Below are 22,490 nucleotides of genomic sequence, written 5' to 3'. Positions count from 1 at the left end.
GTTCAGCTTCAATGACATGGAAATTACTTGGAACCCTGGAGAGGAAAACAGTGGGAAACAGGATTGAATAAGTAGCTTGGGAGGGCCAGAGTAGAGAAAGCCTTGAATGGCATGCTAAAAAGTGGAGACAATCTCCAGGCAATAAGGACTCATGAAAGGTTTCTGACAATACAGCATAATGATCAGAGATGCATTTAAGGAAAGTTACTCTGGTAATGACAAATATGATGCATTAGAGAAGGCAGAATGTCCAAATGCCAGTTAACAGGCTATTCTAAAAATCCACATGTACTAGAGATAATAATAAGAGCTCAAACACTAAGAGAAAGAAGAGATAAAAGCACAGCTAGAAATAAAAGTACTTACTGTACATACCACTGACTGAATTTAGGCTGATGGAGAGAAGGAAAGCAGGTCAGAGATTTAGACACATCTAGCAGACAATGAGAAGTCACTCCACAAAACTTTTAAGCAAAGGAATAAAAAATGAAAGTATGCCTTAGGAAGATGAATCAGGCAGTAGTGAATAAGACAGAGTGGGTACAAAGAGACTAGAGTCCATAAGCCCACCAGAAAAGTACTACAGTAACCTAGCCTTATGGGGGTGCCAGGCTGAGCTTGGATCATGCACGGCAACGGAGATGGAAAAGTAGCCATGGAGAGTAGTTATTTCAAAGGCCTCCAAAGAGCCTAGTGGCCAACTGTATAGAGTAGATAAAAGAAAGAAATCAATCAAATCTAACTGCCATACTTGGGGCCCAAATAAATGGGAAAATAGTTAAGAAAGATGTGGGAAACTGGAAAGGAAAGAAAGCCTGGAGAGAAAAATGAAGAGTTCCATTTAAAGTATAATAATTTGCAAATGACAGGTGTCTATGCAGAAATGGCCAAAACTATTTAAACCGAGAGAACTAGAATTTTGAGTAACAAGCCATACAGATGACGATAACCAGCTATCCCATTATGTATCCCATTAGAATGCTTAATGATTTGCTGCTACAGAAGCTTCACTCACTCATTCAACAAATACTTATTGTATTACTACTGTATGACAGGCACAGTGCTAAGGACCAGGAATAAATTAGTAATGAAGACAGAGAGACACTGTCTCTGCCCTTATGTAGCTTAGAGTCTAGGAAGAGAGATGAGCAAATGGACAATCAGAATATAATCAAATAAGGGTCAGTGATGAGGAAAATGAAGGTGCCATGGGAGCATGTAAGAGGGGTATCCAAACCAGATTTAGGGGTATATCATAGAAAGCCTTTCTACGGAAATGAGATCTAAGCTATGGGTGGGGTGCTTAGAAATCAGGGACCAGATCACACAGTAAGACCTTATAAGCCAGTAATTACTCTGAAATGATTCAAAGAAAAGAGGGACATGACCAGCATTTTCTGGCTATACTCCAAAAAGCAGGAAAGAAGTAGATATTTAGCAGACTCCATCAAGTAGTCATTCAAAAGAGGGAGGGGTCCAGGCTGACTCCCCTTTCTGACTTAAGACAGTACATGGATAGCAGTACCATTCACTAAACTAAGGAACACAACAGGAAGAAGTTTTTCAAGATGGGGAGGGGAACTGAGCTCAGTCTGGGACTTGTAGAGTGTGTGTGTCTTTGAAACATCCAAGCAATTTAACTCAAGTCTGGATATATGGAAATACAGACTGGAGATGTAGACTTGGGAGGGATCTGAATGCAAATACAACGTGTTCATGAGAAGACAAAAGGCCCAAGTGGAAGCCTGACAACAACTGCTTAAAGGTTCCACCAAAAGCTTTCCTCAGCAAAACTGACAGCATTCTAGATGTTATTCATAAAACTATTAAGTGAGCTTTGCAAATAGTCCTTTTTCTACTCACTTAGCTAGAATAAGAAATTGTGATTGGCAATGGAAAAAAACAATGGCTCTCTACTACTTGAGCGTATTTTCAGATGCAATCAGTATCCATTTTAAAATACAGTATTTATTTGTACAACTTTTCTTAAAATAACTACCTGATGAATCAACAGACAGCCTGTGTTCCTATGTGTATATGTTCATTTGGACTTTAATACACTTTTAATTGCCAGCCAAGTTTAAACTGAAAAAAAATTGTGCGAGAATCTCTGTCAAGCACCTTCAAACCTCAGGTACCTTCTACCTCTGAACTCTATGGAAGCCCAGAAGCTAAGCTTTTAAGGAGGAAAGGCAAGACCTCTTCTGAGACACTAAACCAGAACTGAATATATGTATTCCCCCAGATTTGGTCTAAGGTTTGAGACCACAGAGGAAGTTCTCCTCTCCCTCAAAATAGTGAGAAACAGTAAGAAATAAGAAGAGTACTGTTAAGCAAAAGTATACAGATCCTGAAACTAAAATCAATTCCTTCTTTTAAATTCAATAGGGTAAAGAAATCCTTGTTCATATTTTAGTGCTTTAAACTACCCTCAAAAAAGCATCACAATCAGAGTCACACAATGCAAGTATGAAGTGGACTTAAATGCCATCAGTGTTGCTCCATGACAAGAGGACTGAAGGTGCCCCTGCTAACGTAACCTAAAAGTATATTTTAGAGTAGAGATAGGAACCATGTGATCCTAATACACTGAGTTCACTCATGGAAAAACATTTACTAAGTAAAGTCTATGCTAAATCCTGAGACTCACAAAAGTTGAGTAAGACACAACTTCAGTGGAAAGGAGCTTACGCCCAAAGACGAGAAAAGACACGCACACAAATTCCCATGGGTGTGAGAGGAGAAGAGAAGGCCAACAGTGGCATCATGCTAACGAGCTTTGGGGGCGGGGGGGCGGGGGGGTTGTAGAAAGGACTCCCAGCTTTGAAGAACAATTTAAACTGAAACCGACTATCAGAGGGGGGAACAAAGGTCAAGCATGCCCTCACTACAAATCCAAGAAAAAATAGTAAAAACAAGTTTTCAAAATTTTAAACTCTGAATCCTCTAGTGAGGATAAGTCTGGATCTCTGTTTCTGTTTACTTTTCAAGAATCTAAAACATCTATACAAAGAACCATGCCTGGCTTTGAATTTTCCAGTATTAAAATTCTGAAAAGCTCAACAATTGTGCTAAGAAGACAAGATCCTCCAAATTCGTAACAGGAAACGTGGCATTTTCCCAGATTATTTTCTGGCTTCAATGAAGAGGGAGAATGGGGACCACACTGCAGCAGCAGGATTTATAAATATGAATTACAGGATAAGATGATTTTCCAAACATCTGTCAGAAGTTAATTTGATCCAAGAGAAAAGGGGGAAAAAGAGAAAAAAAGACTCGAGAGAAGCCAAGTATAGTGACTAATACATGGAACTTTTGTAGACTTCAGTGGGTTGATGGTCTCATGGGCATTGCATGCCCACTCTACAATAATAAATACACAGAGTCTGTACAATAATGCACTTCATACCATTGGGATTAGAATTCAGATTTTCTACTTTTCAAAAGTATCATGCCTTGAAAAATATAAAATAAGAAATTTTCATTTGTACAGGTTCTGAAACTTGCTATTGTCCCTAAATCTTTAATCTAGGCTTGACTATGTACTTGAGATGATTAAGTTATGTGACTGTGTTTGTGAAATTAATCACCAAATTGCTATTTCAATCTCCTAAGAGTTTCATTCCAAAAAATTTGATCCTTTTTACTAGATTCTACTCCTGCTCATTTTTTTTTCCATTAGAGTGAGAAAGCATTGCCATCTACTGGACTCTGAAGATATTGCTGCTATAACTTTTAGTCTGAGAAAAGAATTCTTAATAATCTAATGCTTTTTGCACTTTGTCAAAAACATAGTAGTTAGAATTATTATGGCAGTATGAGTTACATAAAAATAAAACTTCAGAGGGGCACCTGGGTGGCTCAGTCGGTTAAGGGTCTGCCTTCAGCTCAGGTCATTATCCAGGGCCCTAGGATGGAGCCCCAGGTCTGCTCCCTGCTCAGTGGGGAGTCTGCTTCTCCCTTCCCTCTAACCCTGCCCACCCAGCTCATGTTCTCACTCACTCTCTCTCAAATGAATAAATAATTGAATCTTTAAAAATAAAACTCCAGAAGTTGGGACTAGGGTTAAAGTAGGGTAGGAGAGAGAAATAATACCATCCTCTCAAGATTTTTATTCTCAGTTATTGCTATGATAGTCCCAAATACAGTATGCATTCACCTACATTCATTAACAAACTTCTGTTGAGCACCTACTATACTGTATGCCAGATACTGTGCAAGGGCTGCAATGTTAATGCATAGGATTAGAGAGGTAATCCCTTTTATCATAGGGTTTAGAGCCTAGTGAGTAGTTTCCATTTATTATTGAACTCTATTCATACTGTACATTATCACGTTTCATCCCCTAATAATTTGAACAAATTGTTCTCTGTATAAGAGGAGAAAAACTCAGAGGTGACTTAATTTGCCCAAGATCTCTCTCACAGGTAAGTTGCAGAAGTGCCTGGAATTAAACTCACATCAATCTGACTCCAAAACCTGTACTTTTAACTACTAGGAGTATACACTCACCCAGGTAAGCTGTCAGCATCCTCCCAAAAATAAGAGTAGCAAAAAAAAAAAAAAAAAGAGTAGCTGACAAAAGGCAATTCAGGCAAAGATAGTCTTACATGTCTTTATAAAAGGCAAAACTCCTAAACTGAGATCTGAAAGGTTTCCAGCTTAATGGATAAAGAGCTGGCCCAATAGCCTCTTACTCCTCATGCTCCCCCAGATGCCATTCTAGAAGTTCAATCCACCTAGAAAACATCCCTCCCAGCCACCTAGCTTTTATTCACCAACCTCCATCCACTCCAACTTCAAGCCACAACAGTGTTCCTCTGGTTCTCCATAGTCTCCAAATGTTAAAAAAAAGCACGTCCTTCCTAAGGGTGCTCTTTAGATTATTTAAAGTTCTGCTATAATTCACCTGTGTTATCTGCAAGACCCAAATAACTGACATCAAAAACAATTATTCAAACTAAATCCATTGCAAACTGGAGCTCTTCTGGAATACATGGTGTTTTATCTCACCTAAAAGAAATACATGGCGTTTTATCTCACCTGGATAAAAGAAATCTGCATCTAATACTTTCGTATCCCAAAATATTTAGTTTAATAATTGGCACATAGTAGGTACTTGATATTTATTGATGGAAAAAAATCAGTTTTGCAAATACAGACAGAAGACTTTCATCATTTACTCAATCATCTCTTCATCTGCATTGCTGCTGAATAGCTAAGAGTTCTATGTTCATATGCCAAATAAATGCACTCTTACTATATAAAGTTAACAAGAACATATCACTCCCTAATAATGTCAGCAGAGGTTGCTGAACAAAGGATTCAAACCCACAGCATATTTTAGTCAAAGGTTTTCTGTGTTAAGTAGTTTCCAAACACATTCCTGGTAGTGAGACTAAACTACTTGTCCATTGTCCTATGCAGTTGAGAGATTGACCAGGTTCCTAAAAACTCAACAGAAATGAGTAAAGCCTTTTCAAGAAGCAGATGAACAAACAAAGAGGCAAGAGTCCTGTGCAAATAAGTAATTTCAGCTTTTAGACCCATAGTGGCTGAAGGCACTTTAAGTAATATGGACAGAGGAAGGATTAACAGCAACAGAATCATCAGAGGTAATAATAACAGTGTTTCTGGTTACAATTAATGTAAAACAACAAGAACGCTTAAGAACTGGTCAACAAAAATTCTAGTCACTATTCATAAAGTTGCTTTAAAATGTGCTTCCTTGGGGCACCTGGGTGGTTCAGTCGTTAAGCGTCTGCCTTTGGCTCAGGTCATGATCCCAGGGTCCTGGGATCGAGCCCTGCACTGGGCTACCTGCTCGGCAGGAAGCCTGCTTCTCTCTCTCCCACTCCCCCTGCTTGTGTTCCTGCTCTCGCTATCTCTCTGTGTCAAATAAATAAATAAAATCTTTAAAAATAAATAAATAAATAAAATGTGCTTAACACCCCACAAGTTTAACTCTTCTTAGCGTATATACATTCTTAAAATACAATCCTATTCTCAGGGCACCTGGGTGGCTCAGTCAGTTGGGCGTCTGCCTTCAGCTCAGGTCATGATCCCAGCGTCTTGGGATGAAGCCCCAGATCAGGCTCCATGCTCAGCAGGGAGCCTGCTTCTCCCTCTCTCTGCCTGCCACTCCCCCTGCTTGTGCTCTATCTCTGTCAAATAAATAAATAAAATATTTAAAAAAAAAAAAAAAAAAAAAAGATGTCCCACTCCATTTCCCAGGTCCTAAAAAGAACATTTCCAGTTTCTCTGTGTCCTTCACTCATTCCTCTCCAGGACAGACAGAGGACTGACTGCTGAGCTTGGGAGAAGAAACAGAGCATGATGGCCTCAGTTCTTTCCAGTTTCCCTCCCAGTCAGGAACAGCCTGCCTAGAGCACACATAAATTCTGCTTTTAGCTTGGAGGATTAGGATTTGTCCCTGTAAGGGCAAGATCCTGGTTTTGCTTGTTTTGTTGTTTTTGGGGGAAGGTTCAATTTGGGAGGAAGTATACCAGCTCTTTTAGTTGTAGAATTTAAGCCACAATTGCCAATTAATTTTATTAGTAATAAAGCCAAATTTTGATCTCCATTTATCTATCACCTGTCTTATTTCTAAACTTGTTCCAAACTCACGGGGAGAAGAAAGGGGAATTAGTCATCGGCTATCCAAAACTTCAATTACTAATAGTATCTGACTATGCAATTCTTAGGGAGATTAAATAGAGTAACAGATATAAAGCTCTTAAAAGTATTTGATACACAGTAAAGTTCAATAAATATTTGCTTTAATATCATTACTATGTACCAGATATTGTGCTAGATGGTGTGCTAGTTACCAGTTGCAAGAGGAACTTAATCCCTCAACAGGGTCGGGATGGTTAACCATATAAATGGGACACTGCAAAAAAAAAAAAAAAAGTAGCCATCCCATAATTCTCTCATTAAATCAAACATTTTGACGAAGCAAATACCATGTCTCAAGAACTGTGGTAGGTACTGGGAATTCAAAATTACATATACAAATCTGTCCTTAAAAAGCTCACAGATTAGAGGATCTATACAACAAAGGAAGAAAGAATTATAAAGTGGTATCTCTTATGTCAAAGGTATACACATTGTTGATAAACTTTAGGAACTCAGAATATAAGGGCTTTAAAACAAATTTAAAAAAAAAAAGCTTATCAGAGCTTGAATCGAATTTGATGAAGTCACCTAGAATACCTTCCATTTTGCCAAATCCAATGGGCAATTTTTAGTCCTCATCTTATCTGACACTTCAGCCCCTTAAAAGCCAAAAACCAAAACAAAACAACTCTTTTTCCTTGGACTCTGAGATCCTATGACACTCCACACTCTTTTCCTTATACATCCCTCATCACTCCTTCTTCTCAGTCAACTTTTCCATGCCTCCACCTCTACTTGGCCCTTAAAAGTTGGAGGTCCTCAAGGCTTGGTTATTAAGGCCCCTTTTTCCTCACTGACAGTCTGTCCCTAGCCTGAACTCATCATTTCAGTGATTATGTGCCATTGGCCCCACATTTGTATCTCTAACCGACTTCTCTCCTCTGAACTCCAATCTGCACATGGATACCTTGAAGGCATCTCAAAGTCCATATGATCAAATATCAGCTCTCAGTCTGCCTCCACCAAACCTGGTGTCTCTTAGTTCTCCCAGTGCCTGGAACATTTATCCATCCCATTACATTACCTAAGCCAGAAACCCAAAAGTCATCCTTTACACCTTCTTTTTCCTTATACCCTAAATTTGAAGCATACCAGGTCTTAATGATTTTTACCTCCTAAAACTTTCCTAAATCCACCTTCTCTCTATTCTGCCATAACTCTGTTCCAAAGTATCAGCATCTCTTACCTAATATACTGCATGATCCTCCCTTCTGTCTTTCCACATATATTCTTACCTCTTCTACAATCAGTATTTACTACAGAGTGAAATCGTTAAAATACAAATCAAATTATATCTCTGCCATGCTAAAAATCCTTCAACACAATCCACTGCTTTTAGGATAAATCCTTTAAAAGGTTCTGTATGATGTGGTTCCTTGCCTTCCTGTCCAGCCTCATCAGGTATCACTCTTCCTCATCACTCTGACCTTCCTTTAGTCCCTAAAACCCACCACGTGCTCTTCCACTTCATGGCCTTCGAACTTGCCAACCTCGTCTGCTAGAATGTTCTCCCCATTCAGCCCACACTCCCTGCACTTGGTTCACTTCCACTCATCCTCTGGATTATAGCCTTAAAAGTCTAGTTCTCAAATAGAGAGTCCCTAAGAGTGCAGGTAAGGTCTTCACTACATGCTCTTATAGCATTACCACCACTTGTGTTTCTATATATTCATCTGTTAGGTTACTTTACCAGTGCTTGTCTCTTCCACACACTCGTGCTGGAAAATATCCATCTGTTCACCAATGTACCTTTAGCACTTACAGAGAGGGCCCAATGGCTGACAAACAGCAGGTACTCAATAATTAGCTGCTGAATGAATGCAGCATTCTAGCAATAGCATTTCACACAACCAAGAATTATGAAGCAATGTGATCACTAAGAGCAAGTAATACAGAAAACTCTCACCTCATTTGGTTTGTGGCTAGTATTAAGTGGGATAAAGCACATGAATCACCTGGCATAGTAACCTAGATAGTAGGTACGTGGTAAATATGAATTCCCTTCCCTTTCCTTTCTCTAATCGCCTGTAGATACAGAGATAGCACTGACTGTAGTATCACTTGACTCACAGTTTCTTAAATTTACTCAAATTGTAAAAGGTATCTGAAACATTTAATAAAATTGTATTGTACTTAATCAAAATTCACCATTCTGTTTTGACTCTCCAAAGAATTACATAGAATAAGAACAAAAAGCCCAGATTTCCTCTTAAGAAAATTAATAATCTGGATTTACGAAAGATGAATCGGGGTGGTTACAAAACAAGTTTTCACTTTAAAAAGCATTCACCTTAAGCCACTCTAAATAAATGTACAATGATACTTAAAACAAGATTCTATTTACACAGAGCTTTGTACACTATATGTCAAGGCACAGCGGCACTAAACAAAACTCACAGCATTAGAAAAATCCTCTTACCTTATGTTCAAATGGAGCACCATAGTAGCCATCATTCAGCCCAAAAATTATTTCATTTTGGTTGCGGGCATGAATCTAAGAGAGAAGAAAAACACGCTATCAGTTCTTCTCATTCCAATTAAGTTTTGTTATGATTAAGGCATGACAGTTACAACAGGATCTACTTCAATGCTGAGAAACAGGCTGACTAATCTAACAAGCCAGCAGAAAACATATCATTTATCCTAAGACCAGGTAATCAATTCAGTGCTTCCTGCTTTAGTCAAAGGGTTCACAAAATCATCACACAAGATAACAGGCACGATCATTCACTTTTATTTTCCACAAACACTTCTTGAGATTGCTATGGAAAGGCTATTTCTGAAATACAAGGGATCCAGAGACATACTATACATTCTCTGATCTCAAAGAAAACACAATCCAATTAGTCTATAAGAGTGCTTTAAAAACTATAAAGTCCCAGAAAAAAACACAAAAGATCTATTTTCAAGAAGACAGTTCAGGGGCGCCTGGGTGGCTCAGTCATTAAGCGTCTGCCTTCAGCCTGTGTCTCTCTCTGTCAAATAAATAAATAAAATCTTTAAAAAAAAAGTTTAAAGATAATAATATCTAATTTGCATCATCACTCTGGACTCTAGTTTCCTCAAGTAAAAATGAATGAATCAGATTATGCTCTGTTTATCATACTTCCGTGCCTACCCCCATCTCCTCTGGCTAAATCCAACATAGCATCCAAATTTCACTCAAGATTATCAATTAATTTAACCTAACTGACATCTGGATTCAACAACAGAATACACATCACTTGTACAGGAAACATTCACCAAAAAAGAGATTTTATATTCTAGGCCATAAAATAAACCTCAAAAAAGCTTAAAAGAGGGGCGCCTGGGTGGCTCAGTCATTAAGCATCTGCCTTCGGCTCAGGTCATGATCCCAGGATCCTGGGATCAAGCCCCGCATCGGGCTCCCTGCTCTGCGGGGGGCCTGCTTCTCCCTCTCCCACTCCCCCTACTGTGTTCCCTCTCTTGCTGTGTCTCTCTCTGTCAAAAAAAAAAAAAAAAGCTGAAAAGATTGAAATCATACAAACTCTTTTCTCTAAACTCAACAGAATTCAAGTAGAAAACAACAAAAGAAGGATATCTGGAAAATCCACAAATGTTTGAAAATTAAACACTATATCTCTAAATAACCAATGGATCAAGAAGAAATAAAAGGGAAATTAGAAAATATTCTGAATTGAATGAAAATGAAAATATAACATCAAAGTTTGTGAGTCATGGCGCGTCTGGGTGCTCAGTCGTTAAGCGTCTGCATTCAGCTCAGGTCATGATCTCAGGGTCCTGGGATCGAGCCCCGCATCAGGCTCCCTGCTCAGCGGGAAGCCTGCTTCTCCCTCTCCCACTCCCCCTGCTTGTGTTCCCTCTCTCGCTGTGTCTCTCTCTGTCAAATAAATAAATAAAATATTAAAAAAAAAAAAGTTTGTGAGTCACAGTTAAAGCAAGGCTTAGGGGAAAATTTACTAGATGCTTACTCTAGAAAAGAAGTGTCTCAAAACAGTAATGCAAAAATCCTACCTTAAGAAACTAGTAAAGAAGAGCAAAGTAAACCCAAAGCAAGCAAAAGAAAGAAAATTAAAGGATAAAATCAGAAATCAATGAAACTGAAAACAATAACAATAATCAATGAAACCAAACACTAGTTATTTGAAAACCTAAGAAAACAGATAAGTCTCTAAGCAGAGTGATCAAAAGAGAGGAGACAGAAATTACAGATAGCAAGAATGAAAGAGGAAAGGATCATTATATAGCCTATATACATTACAAGGATATAGTAATATTGTGAAAATCTTTATACTAATAAACTTGAAATCTTAGGTGAAACCGATAAATTCTTTGGAAGACAAACTATCAAAGCATAAGAAGACATAGATAAGCTAAATAGCCCCACATCTAATAAAGTAACAGAAGTCATACTTTTAAACTTTCCCACAGGGAAATCTTAACACCCAGATGAGTTCACTGAAGAATTCCGTCAAATATTTGCTGAATAAGTAATACCAATTTTACACAAATTCCTCCAGAAAACAGAAACGTAAAGGCATCCCAATCCATTTTACAAGACCAGCATTACTCTCATACTAAACCAGACAAGGACAATGCAAGAAAAGTACAGACCAATATCCCCCATGGACACAGATAAAAAAAAGCCTTAATAAAATATTAGCAAATGTAATCCATTATGAAAGGAAATATCCTTTCCTTTCATAAAGTGTCTACAAAATTTACAGCTAATATTATACTTAATAATGAAAGCCTGAATACTTTTACACAACATCAGTAACAAAACAAGGATGCCCACTCTACTCACTTCTATTCAACATTGTACTGAGGTCTTACCAATGAAATGATAAGAAAAGAGAAAAACACATATTCATTAGAAAGGAAGAAATAAGACCATGTGTTTACAGGCATGATTGCCTACATAGCAATCTACAAAAGGAATCTACCAAAAAAAAGCTATTAGATCTAATAAATGAGTTTAGCAAGGTCACAGAATACATGCTCAATATAGAAATGTTTCTATATACTAGCAACAATTGGAAATAGGAATATTTTTTAAATGAATAGCATTTAAACTAGCATAAAAAACATGGAATCCACAAGTACAAATCTAACAAAACATGTGCAAGACCTGTATACTTAAAACTACAAAATGATGAGTGAAATCAAAGATTTTCACAAATGGAGAGATATACCATGTCCATAGACTGAAATATCCAATACTATTAAGATGTCAATTCTCCCCAAGTTTTCTCAGATTTTTGTAGAATTGACAAATTAATTCTAAAGTGTATACGTAAAGGCAAAAGATCTAAAATAGCCAGAACAATTCTGAAAAAAGATCAAAGTTGGAGGATTCATATTACCTCAATTCCTGATGTATAAAACTACAGTATTCAAGATACTGTGGTATGAGCACAAAGACAGACATGTAGAACAATGAAATAGAAGAGAGTCCAGAAACAGACCCACAAAAATTATTTTAAACAATTGATTTTCAACAAAGATAACAAGGTAATTCAATGGAGAAATAATAGCTCTTACAACAGAGTACAGGAACAAATGTTCATCCATCTGCAAAACAATGAAATTTACACCTTAAATAAAAGTTAATCCAAAATGATCATAGATATAAACGTAAAACCTAATACTACAAAACTTCTAGAGGAGAAACCCCATAGGAGAAAATCTCTGTGATCTTGGATTAGGCAAATATGTCTTAGATAAGACACAAAAAGTATGAAACATAAAAGCAAAAACCAATATAGTGGACTTTAACACTTATAAATTTCTGTTATTTAAATGACACTTAAAGAAATGAAAGGACAAGGGGCGCCTGGGTGGCTCAGTGGGTTAAGCGTCTGCCTTTGGCTCAGGTCATGATCCCAGGGTCCTCGGATTGAGTCCCGCGGTAGGCTCCCTGCTCAGCAGGGAGCCTGCTTCTCCCTCTCCCTTTGCCTGCCACTCTGCCTGTTTGTGCTCTCTCTCTCTCTCTCTGTGTCAAATAAATAAATAAAACATTAAAAAAAAAAAAGGGGGGACAAGCCAGACTGGCAGAAAATATTCAGAAAATACTATCTTATAAAGAACTGACTCATATCCAGAATACAGACAGAAATTTTACAAGTCAATAATGAGAATTCAAACAGCCAAATAAAAATTGGTCAAAAGATCTGAATAAACATTTCACCCAAAAAGGGGCAAGAGAGAGAATGATGACAAATAAACATTTTTTATTGTTTAACATGACTTCATCACTAGATAAATTCAAATAAAATCACAAGATTCTATATACCCATAATGAAGCAGCAGAAAGAGAAATTAAGAAAACAATCCCAGGGGCACTTGGGTGGCTCAGTTGGTTAAGCATCTGCCTTTGGCTCAGGTCATGATCCTGGGGTCCTGGGATCGAGCCCAGCATCGGCAGTCTGCTTGTCCCTCTTCCTCTGCCACTCCCCCGGCTTGTTCTCTTCCTCTCTCTCTATCAAATAAATAAATAAAATCTTTTTTAAAAAAATAAATAGAAAAAAAAAATCCCATTCACAATTACACCCAAAATAATAAGATACCTAGGAATAAATCTAACCAAAGAGGTGAAAGACCTGTACTCTGAAAACTATAAAACACTGATGAAAGAAATTGAAGACGACACAAAGAAATGGAAAGATATTCCAAATTCCATGCTCATGGATTGGAAGAACAAGTATTGTTAAAATTGTCTATACTACTCAAAGCAATCTACATATTTAATGCAATCCCTGTCAAAATACCAATAGCATTTTCCATAGAAATAGAACAAACAATCCTAAAATTTGTATGGAACCACAAAAGACCCTGAATCTCTAAAGCCATCTTGAAAAAGAAAAGTAAATCTGGAGGCATCACAATACCAGACTTCAAGTTATATTACAAAGCTGCAATAATCAAAACAGTATGGTATTGGCACAAAAACACATAGATCAATGGAACAGAATAGAGTATCTAGAAATAAACCCACAATTATATGGTCAATCAATCTTCGACAAAGCAGGAAAGAATATCCAATGGGAAAAAGAAAGTCTCTTCAACAAATGGTGTTGGGAAAACTAGACAGCCGCGGGCAAAAGAATGAAACTGGACCACTTTCTTACATGATACACAAAAATAAATTCAAAATGGATTAAAGACCTAAATGTGAGGCCTGAAACCATAAAAATCCTAGAAAAGAGCACAGGCAGTAATTTCTCTGACTTTGGCGACACCAACTTTTTTTTAGCTAGGTCCCCTGAGACAAGGGAAGCAAAAGCAAAAATAAACTATTGGGACTATATCAAAACAAAAAACTTCTGCACAGCGAAGGAAACAATCAACAAAACTAAAAGGCAACCTACTGAATAGGAGAAGATATGTGCAAATGACACATCAAATAAAGGGTTAGTATCCGAAATATATAAAGAATTTATAAAACTCAACACCCAAAAAGCAAATAATCCAATTTAAAAAATGGGCAGAAGACATGAACAGACTTTTCTCCAAAGAAGACATACAGATGGCCAACAGACACATGAAAAGATGCTCATCATCACTTACCATCAGGGAAATGCAAATCAAAACTACAATGAGATATCACAACTGTCAGAATGGATAAAATCAAGAACACAAGAAACAACAGGTGTTGGCAAGGATGTGGAGAGAAAGGAACCCTTGTGCATTCCGCCAACAGGGTTGGCGGAATGCAAACTGGTGCAGCCACTGTGGAAAACAGTATGGAGTTACCTCAAAAAGTTAAAAACAGAACTACCCTACGATCCAGCAATTGCATTATTAAGTTTTTTTTTTTTTAAAGATTTTATTTATTTATTTGACAGAGAGAGAGACACAGCGAGAGAGAGAACACAAGCAGGGGGAGTGGGAGAGGGAGAAGCAGGCTTCCTGCAGAGCAGGGAGCCTGATGCGGGGCTCGATCCTAGGGCCCCGGGATCATGACCTGAGCCGAAGGCAGACGCCCAACGACGAGCCACCCAGGCGCCCCTGCATTATTAAGTATTTATCCAAATAATACAAAAACACTAATTCAAAGGGATACATGCACCCCTATGTTTAGAGTAGCTTTATTTACAATAGTCAAGATATGGAAGCAGCCGAAGTGTCCATCAATTGATGAATGGATAAAGAAGATGTGGTGTATACACACACACACACACACACACACACACACACACACACACACACACAGGGAATATTACTCAACCATAAAAAAGAATGAAATCTTGCAATTTGCAATGATATGGAGGGAGCTCGAGAGTATAATGCTAAGTGAAATAAATCAACCAGAAAAAGATAAATACCATATGATTTCACTCACATGTAGAATTTAAGAAATGAAACAAACGAGCAAAGGGGGGAAAAAGAGAGACAAACCAAGAAACAGACTCTTAGCTAGAGAGAAAAAATTGGTGGTTACCAAAGGGGAGGTAGGTGGGGGACGGATGAAATAGGTGATAGGGATTAAGGAGGGCACTTGTCGTGATGAACACCGGATAATTAAAATTAAAACTTAAAAAAAAAAAAATCACAAGATACCATTTCAAATCCATCATAATGGCTAAAACCCACTAGAATGGAAAACAACTTGGCAGCTTCTTATAAATTTCAACATACACTTACCACTAGACCCAGAAATTCCATTCCTATGTATTTACTCAAGAGAAATGACAACATATGTCAACATAAAGACCTATATTTAAATATTCACAGCAGCATTATTCATTGTGGTGGTTACTAGACTATACATTTGTCAAACCCACTGAACTGCATACCTTAAAAGGGTGAATTTCATTGTATATATATTATACCCCAACAAACCTGACCTGTAAAAAAAGTTTCATTCAAAAGTCAGCCCTCCTTGACTCTATCCCAACTTGTCTAAATACCTCTTCCATATACTCCTCCAAATTATATTACAAAGCTATAACAATCAAAAGAGTATGGTACCATGCAGGTCTATGCAGGTATTCACCAATCATCAGTTTACCAAGTCTAAGGATCTTGTCTTATCAGTCTCTGGAACCTTAACAGTAAGAGTAATACCTGGTAGAAAGCAGATGATCAGTCAATGAACCTAAGTAATTCTGGCTATTCTCCTGATACATCTTAGTCTTGCTTTCCTCTGAAAATTTGTAATTTTATTTTATCTGATTTCCTAGTAGTATGTTACTTGTTATATCTATTTTGTAGGAGAGTTTTGACTTTCTACAATGATAAGTTTCTAATTGGCTTAAAAAACATGTTTTCTCTTGCTCTTGTTCTCCGTTATACCCACATAACCAGCTTTGTAAGAAGACACCCAAAAGCTGACTCTCTGAAATTAGAGCAGGTTCGACATAAACACAGTTGGGTATTTTAAGAAGATCACTACCTAAGGAATATGTGAGTTGAAAAGCATGAAGTCCATCTTCTTTGGCCAAAAACTCCCCTACCAAACTAAAGCTATACAACTCTAATGTTAAGAAGCATCATCCTCCATGAAATGTAAGTACTTCCAGAAGATAAGTGCTCAATACCATAGTCTATACCCAGAGAGCCAACTACGGTATGTGGCAAGACAGAAAAAGTATGCACCTCAGTGTAGGGCTCTGGCTGGCCAGCCAAAAGGCAACAAGTATCTCGTACTGAAAGAGAGGAGAAAGGTCCTAAGCCAAAAGTCATTATTTTATAAATTTTCGCTGAGATCAGTCATAAAACAGAAGGAAAAATATAAAAAACAAAAAAAGCTTAAGAATCTATAGCAGTTAGAATTCAGTTATGGAAAATATCTATTACATGCATTGTTCTGATCTACTACAGGAAGACACAAAATAAAGTATATGGTAAGCAAAATGAGGGCAGAGGGGTTTTTTTAATCTGAAAAAAAATATGTAGAATTAAATTGTTTCTTTAAAAGAAATAAAGCAGGGGCGCCTGGGTGGCTCAGTTGGTTAAGCGTCCGACTTTTGATTTCAGCTCAGGTCATTTTCTCAGGGTCATAAGATCGAGCCCTATGTCAGGCTCTGCACTGGGTATGGAGCCTGCTTAAGATTCTCTCTCTCTCTCTTTCTCTCTCTCCCTCTCCCCCTCTGCCCCTTCAACCCCCTACCCCCGTTCACGTGCACGCTTTCTCTGTCTCTAAAAAAAAATAATATAAATAAATAAATAAATAAATAAATAAAAGAAATATACCAGAAAGTCTATATTGAATAAATATTAAGAAACATCAAGGATATTCATAGACATGACTAACATTTTGGAGTTACCTTTAACAGTATCCCACAGGTATCACAAAAAGACACAGCATTTATTCCAAAGTAGGTTACCAAGGACTACATGTATATATCAGTGTGGTACAGCACAAAGAATGAATCTGTAAGTCAGCCGGGCCTGGATTTAAATCTTAGCTCTACCTAGCAGTGTGATCTTGAGTAATTAAACTCTCTGTGGTTCAATTTTCCCATCTGGAAAATAAGGGCACTAATACCAACCTTCACAAGGCTGCTATAAATATGAAGTATAATAACCTATGTCTGGGAATGGTAAATAGGTTTCATATCATCAGCAATTGTGATATATTGCTAGTTGCATCCCAGAACACTGTGTCCAAAGGGATTATGGAGCTACTTCTCAGCTCAGCTAGAAGAGTGCTATGATCCAATAGCTACCTCACTCATAGGGACTTGGTAGTAGTATGCAAGCCAGGCACTTGTCAGCCCTGTGCTCAATAAACAGTAGTAGCTCTCCAAAAAAAATAATAATAAAAATAAAAAATAAATAAATAAACAGTAGTTCTCCTTCTTCCCGAAATAATGCAACTCTACTGGTCATAAGAGAAGTATTTAATAGTATGTTCCATATTTGCAACTTAATCTTTAGATCCAATAAAACAGAAGATTGCTTCTTGGTCTTTTGGCTAAGATCAAGTGCAATAAAACAGAAGAAGTAGAATGCTATGGGAAAGCATATTCTTTCCTACAAAAAAAAAAAAATTCCTCTTAAATTAACAGCTTAGGGTGCTTCTTCATAAGTTTCTTCAGTTAAAAATTATTTTTAAACTTGGCAATGACTCAAAATTTCTATAATTAAGTAAACAATCATAAAGGTTCTCTATAATAGGAAATGTAGAATCTAAAGAATATACAGAAAGGTTAGGTAGGTTTAGAGAAGACAAATACTCAAAACTACAGTCTAAAAGTTACCTGCTGACCCAAGTATTTCAGCCCATCCAAACAGACTTTCCATTCAATCAAAAGCTGGTAGATGTCCTCCTTTCCACCCCATATCTTCACCACAAAACAAGACACAGATGTATCAAGACGGTCTGGCATTATTCCAAAATCAAGACTCCGCCACGTTGGATTCTGTTGATGGAAAGGAAAGCATGAAGACTCTAATTTGTTTACAGTTATTTCAATTAGATTATAAATCATTTTGTTTTTGAAAACCAAAAGACCTCAAAAATTATCAAATTGCAAACTTAAATAAACCAGGAAGACATCTAATTAACACAATGGGGCTAATAATGGTATAAGCATACCTCAAAGATAATTGCAATTTGGTCCCAGACCACAATAAAGCAAGTACCGAACTAAAGCAAGTCAAATGAATCTTTTGGTTTCTCAGTGCATATATGTTTACACTATACCACAGTCTATTAAGTGTACAACAGTATCATGTCTAAAAAAAAAACAGTGTACATACCTTAATTAAAAAGTACTTTATTGCTTAAAAATGTAACCATCATCTGAGCTTTCAGTGAGTCACAATCTTTGTGCTGGTGGAGAGTCTTGCCTCAGTGTTGATGGCTGCTGACTCATCAGGGTGGTGGTTGTTGAAGGCTGGGGCGGATGTGGCAATTTCTTAAAATAAGACAACAATGGAGTTTCCTGCATTGATTGACTCTTCCTTTCACGAATGATTTCTCTGTAGCATGTGATGCTGTTTGATAGCATTTTACCCATAGTAAAACCTCTTTCAAAATTACAATCAATCCTCTCAAACCTACCACTGCTTTATCAACCAAGTTTATGTAATTTCTAAATCCTTTGTTGTCATTTCAACCATCTTCACAAAATCTTCAACAGGAGTAGATTCCTTCTCAAGAAACCACTTTCATTGCTCTTCCATGAGAACTGCTCATCTGTTCAAGTTTTATCATGAGATTGCGGCAATTCCGTCACATCTTCAGACTCCACCTCTCATTCAAGTTCTCTTGCTATTTTCACCACATCTGCAGTCACTCCCTCCACTCAAGTCTTGAACCCTCACAGTCATTTATTAGGGTTGGAATCACCTTCTTCCAAACTCCTGTTAATACTGATATTTTTACCTCTTCCCATGAATCACGAGTGTTCTCAATGGCATCTAGAATGGTGAATCCTTCCTGGAAGGTTTTCAATTGACTTTGCCCAGATTCAGCAGAGGAATCACTACCTACAGCAGCTATAGCCTTACAAAATGCATTTCTTAAATAGTAAGACTAAAAAGTTGAAATGACTCCTTGAGCCATATGGGCTACAGAATGGATGTTGTGTCAGCAAGCACAAAAACAACGTTAATTTCACTGTACATCTCTATCAGAACTCTTGGGTGACCAGGTGCATTGTCAATGAGGAGTAACATCTTGAAAGGGATCTTTTTCTGAGCAGATCTCAACAGTGGGCTTAAAATATTCATGAAATCATGTTGTAAACAGATGTGCTGCCATTCAGGCTTTCTTGCTCCATTTATAGAGCACAGGCAGAGTGGATTTAGCACAACTTTTAAGGGGCCTAAGATTTTCAAAATGGTAAATGACATTGGCTTCAACTTAATCACCAGCAGCATAGCCCCTAACAAGAGAGTCAGCCTGTCCTTTTGAAGCTTTGAAGCCAGGCATTGACTTCTCTAGCTGTGAAAGTCCTAGAAGGCACCTTTTTCCAATAAGAAGGCTGTTTCATATACGTCGAAAACCCGTTGTTTAGTGTAGCCACCTTATTAATTATCCTCACCAGGTCTTCTGGACAACTTGCTGCAGATTCTACACCAGCACTTGCTGTTCCACCTTGCACTTAAACCTCATAAACATGGCTTCTTTCCTTAAACCTCATGAACCAACCTCTGCTAGCTTCAACTTTTCTTCTGCAGCTTCCTCACGCCTCCCAGCCTTCATGTAATCGAAGAGTGTTAGGGTCTTGCTCTGGATTAGGCTTTGGTTTAAGGGAATGTTGTAGCTGGTTTGATCTTTTATCCAAACCTCTCAAACTTCCTCCACATCAGCAGTAAGACTGTTTCGCTTTCTTATCATTGTGTGTTCACTGGAGTAGTACTTTTAATTTCCTTCAAGAACTTTTCCTGGGGCGCCTGGGTGGCTCAGTCGGTTGAGCGGCTGCCTTCGGCTCGGGTCATGATCCCAGGGTACTGGGATCGAGCCCCGCATTGGGCTCCCTGCTCAGCGGAGAGCCTGCTTCTCCCTCTCCCTCTGTCTGCCGCTCTGCCTACTTGTGTTCTCTCTCTCTTAAATAAACAAAAATCTTAAAAAAAAAAAAAAAAGAACTTTTCCTTTACATTCACAACTTGGCTAACTGTTTGGTGTAAGAGGGCCTAGCTTTCAGTGTATCTTGGCTTTCAACATGCTCTCCTCACTAAGCTTATTCATTTCTAGCTTGTGATTTAGAGAGACATGTGACTCTTTCTTTCACTTGAACGTTTAAGAGGCCATTGTAGGGCTATTAACTGGCCTAATTTCAATATTGTTGTATCTCAAGGGAATAGGGAGAGGCCTGAAGAGAGGGAGAGAGGTGGGGGAATGGCTGGTCTGTGGAACAGTCAGAACACACACAACATTTATCAATTAAGTTCACCATCTTCATGGGTGCAGTGCCTGGTGCCCCAGAACAATTGTGAGAGCAATGTCACAGATCACCATAACAAGTATAATCACAATGGGACACCTGGGTGACTCAGTTGGTTAAGCATCTGCCTTCCGCTCAGGTCATGATCCCAGGGTCCTGGGATGGAGTCCCCCATTGGGCTCCTTGCTCAGCGGGGAGCCTGCTTCTCCCTCTCCCTCTGCCCCTCCCCTGCTTGTGCTCTCTCTCTCTCTCTCTCTCTCTCTCTGACAAATAAAATCTTAAAAAAAAAAAAACAAGTATGATCATAATGAAAATTTTGAAATATTGCGAGAATCACTAAAACATGACATAGAGACAGGAAGTGAGCAAATGTTTTTGGAAAAATGGCACCAACAGACTTTCTCAAAGTCGGGTTGCCATAAACATTCAATTTGTAAAAACACATTATCTGCAAAGCGCAGTAAAGTAAGTGCAGTAAAATGAGGTATACCTGTAAAGAGTACATGCACACCCAACAACCACCTGCTAAGTGAAGAAACCAAGAAGAGAAGGAGGAACATCAGCCCACAGGCTAGTGCAGTGGTGCCTGCAGGGGACGGTCTGGGAGGCGGAGAATGGAGATGGGACACGTAAGGGGGAGGTGTTTCGGAACTAGATGTGATAGGAGTTGCTGATGGGTGAAGGTGAGGGGCCCGCTAAGGGAGGAATCTAGAACGTCTCCTGGGTCTCTGCCTCAAACAACTAACTGGGCAGATGATGTGCTGTTTTCTATGCAGGGCAAGCCTGGCAGAGGCGAAGGGGTGCAGTATGGGGGCAGCGGTGGGCAAGAGAACCGGGAGTCCCCACTCCAACAGGCCAGTGGTGAGATGCCTTCGGGACGTGTGAGTGCAGCCGTCAGGTGGCAGTCTGGAGCCCAGAGGAGAGGTGAAGGTGGAAGGAGCAACCGTGTCGTGAGCCAGGTCAGCCAGGGAGAGTGTGAATGAAGGGAGCAGAGGATCAGGACCCACATGGGTCCCCAACGGTCTTCAAACCAACAAAACCCAAACAAAACCAACCAACCAAACAAGGTAATGTTTGTGTGGTGAGCTGGAGAAACCTGTTTAGGCCCTGAGTTTGTTTCTCCTCTGTCAAAGGAGATACTAAATCTCCCTCATAGAACAATACCCCAAGGCACCAGACACACAAGTAGGGGCTCAACAGATGACAACAGCCCTGGGAGGGCTCTGAATTCTCCATCCTGACAAGGCCAGAGCTAGCTCTTCTCCAGCCAAAGCCAGCAGAAATAGATCCCTTAGCCATCTCAGTGAGTAAGTCCCCCTCACAGCTCTGCCTGTTCTCCAGGCTTCTCCAGAGCACTAGCAGGCCCTGACCTAGAAGGGAAGTCCATGTTGCATGCAGCTCCTCAGAATGACCACCAGTACTCCTGAATTTTGCTGCTTATTTATTATAGTCATTAGAAGAATATATTCTAATTTCTTATTAATATGGCTTCATATGGTAATTCATTTATTTACTCAATACTTAAGACACAATTATTAAGAAGCAACACATAAACAATGCCCTCAAAGTACCTCCAACTTATTAGATTCAAACCCGTATTTAAATAATTACATTATTTCATGAAAAGTTCAGTAATAGAATTACGCACAAGGTTACACAGTGGCACAGAAGGGAATAATAAACTTTGAAGGAATAGGGGAAAGACATCACCACAAACACCGTGAAACTTGGCTTTCAAAGGGATTTCCCCAGGTTAAAATAAGGAATTTCAGGCATAGGGAAGACAATAAACAAGGGCTCAGCAGTGTGATGTAGCAAGGTGTGGTCAGGGAGCTAAGATAACTCCTGGAATGCTAGCAGGACACAAAGCTCAAGATAAACAAGCAGCTACACTGAAGGATCTTTGGGGGCGCCTGGCTGGCTTAGTTGGTCTACCAGACTCTTGATCCCAGGGTCACTGAGTCTGAGCCCCATGTTAGGTGGAGAGAT

At 38.7% G+C, this 22,490-nt stretch overlaps 1 protein-coding gene across 2 annotated transcripts in view; it reads right to left on the bottom strand.

Annotated features, from left to right (window-relative positions):
• The window catches only part of UVRAG (UV radiation resistance associated), a 320,861-nt gene that overhangs the window by 244,520 nt on the left and 53,851 nt on the right, over window positions 1–22,490 (bottom strand). Inside the window, exons 4-5 of one of the 2 annotated variants that reach the window (XM_032427162.1) lie at window positions 17,868–18,029; window positions 9,098–9,172 (exon numbers count right to left, since the gene is read on the bottom strand). In XM_032427162.1, coding sequence (XP_032283053.1) covers window positions 9,098–9,172; window positions 17,868–18,029 — 237 coding nt within the window. Of the gene's footprint in view, window positions 1–9,097; window positions 9,173–16,260; window positions 16,492–17,867; window positions 18,030–22,490 lie in introns of those variants that run through there. The other variant, XM_032427163.1, reaches the window with a different exon arrangement.

The sequence above is a fragment of the Phoca vitulina genome, unplaced genomic scaffold (assembly GCF_004348235.1).
Source record: "Phoca vitulina isolate PV1807 unplaced genomic scaffold, GSC_HSeal_1.0 scaffold36, whole genome shotgun sequence".
Classification (NCBI taxonomy): domain Eukaryota; kingdom Metazoa; phylum Chordata; class Mammalia; order Carnivora; family Phocidae; genus Phoca; species Phoca vitulina.
This window is presented reverse-complemented; position numbering and strand designations above follow the sequence as displayed.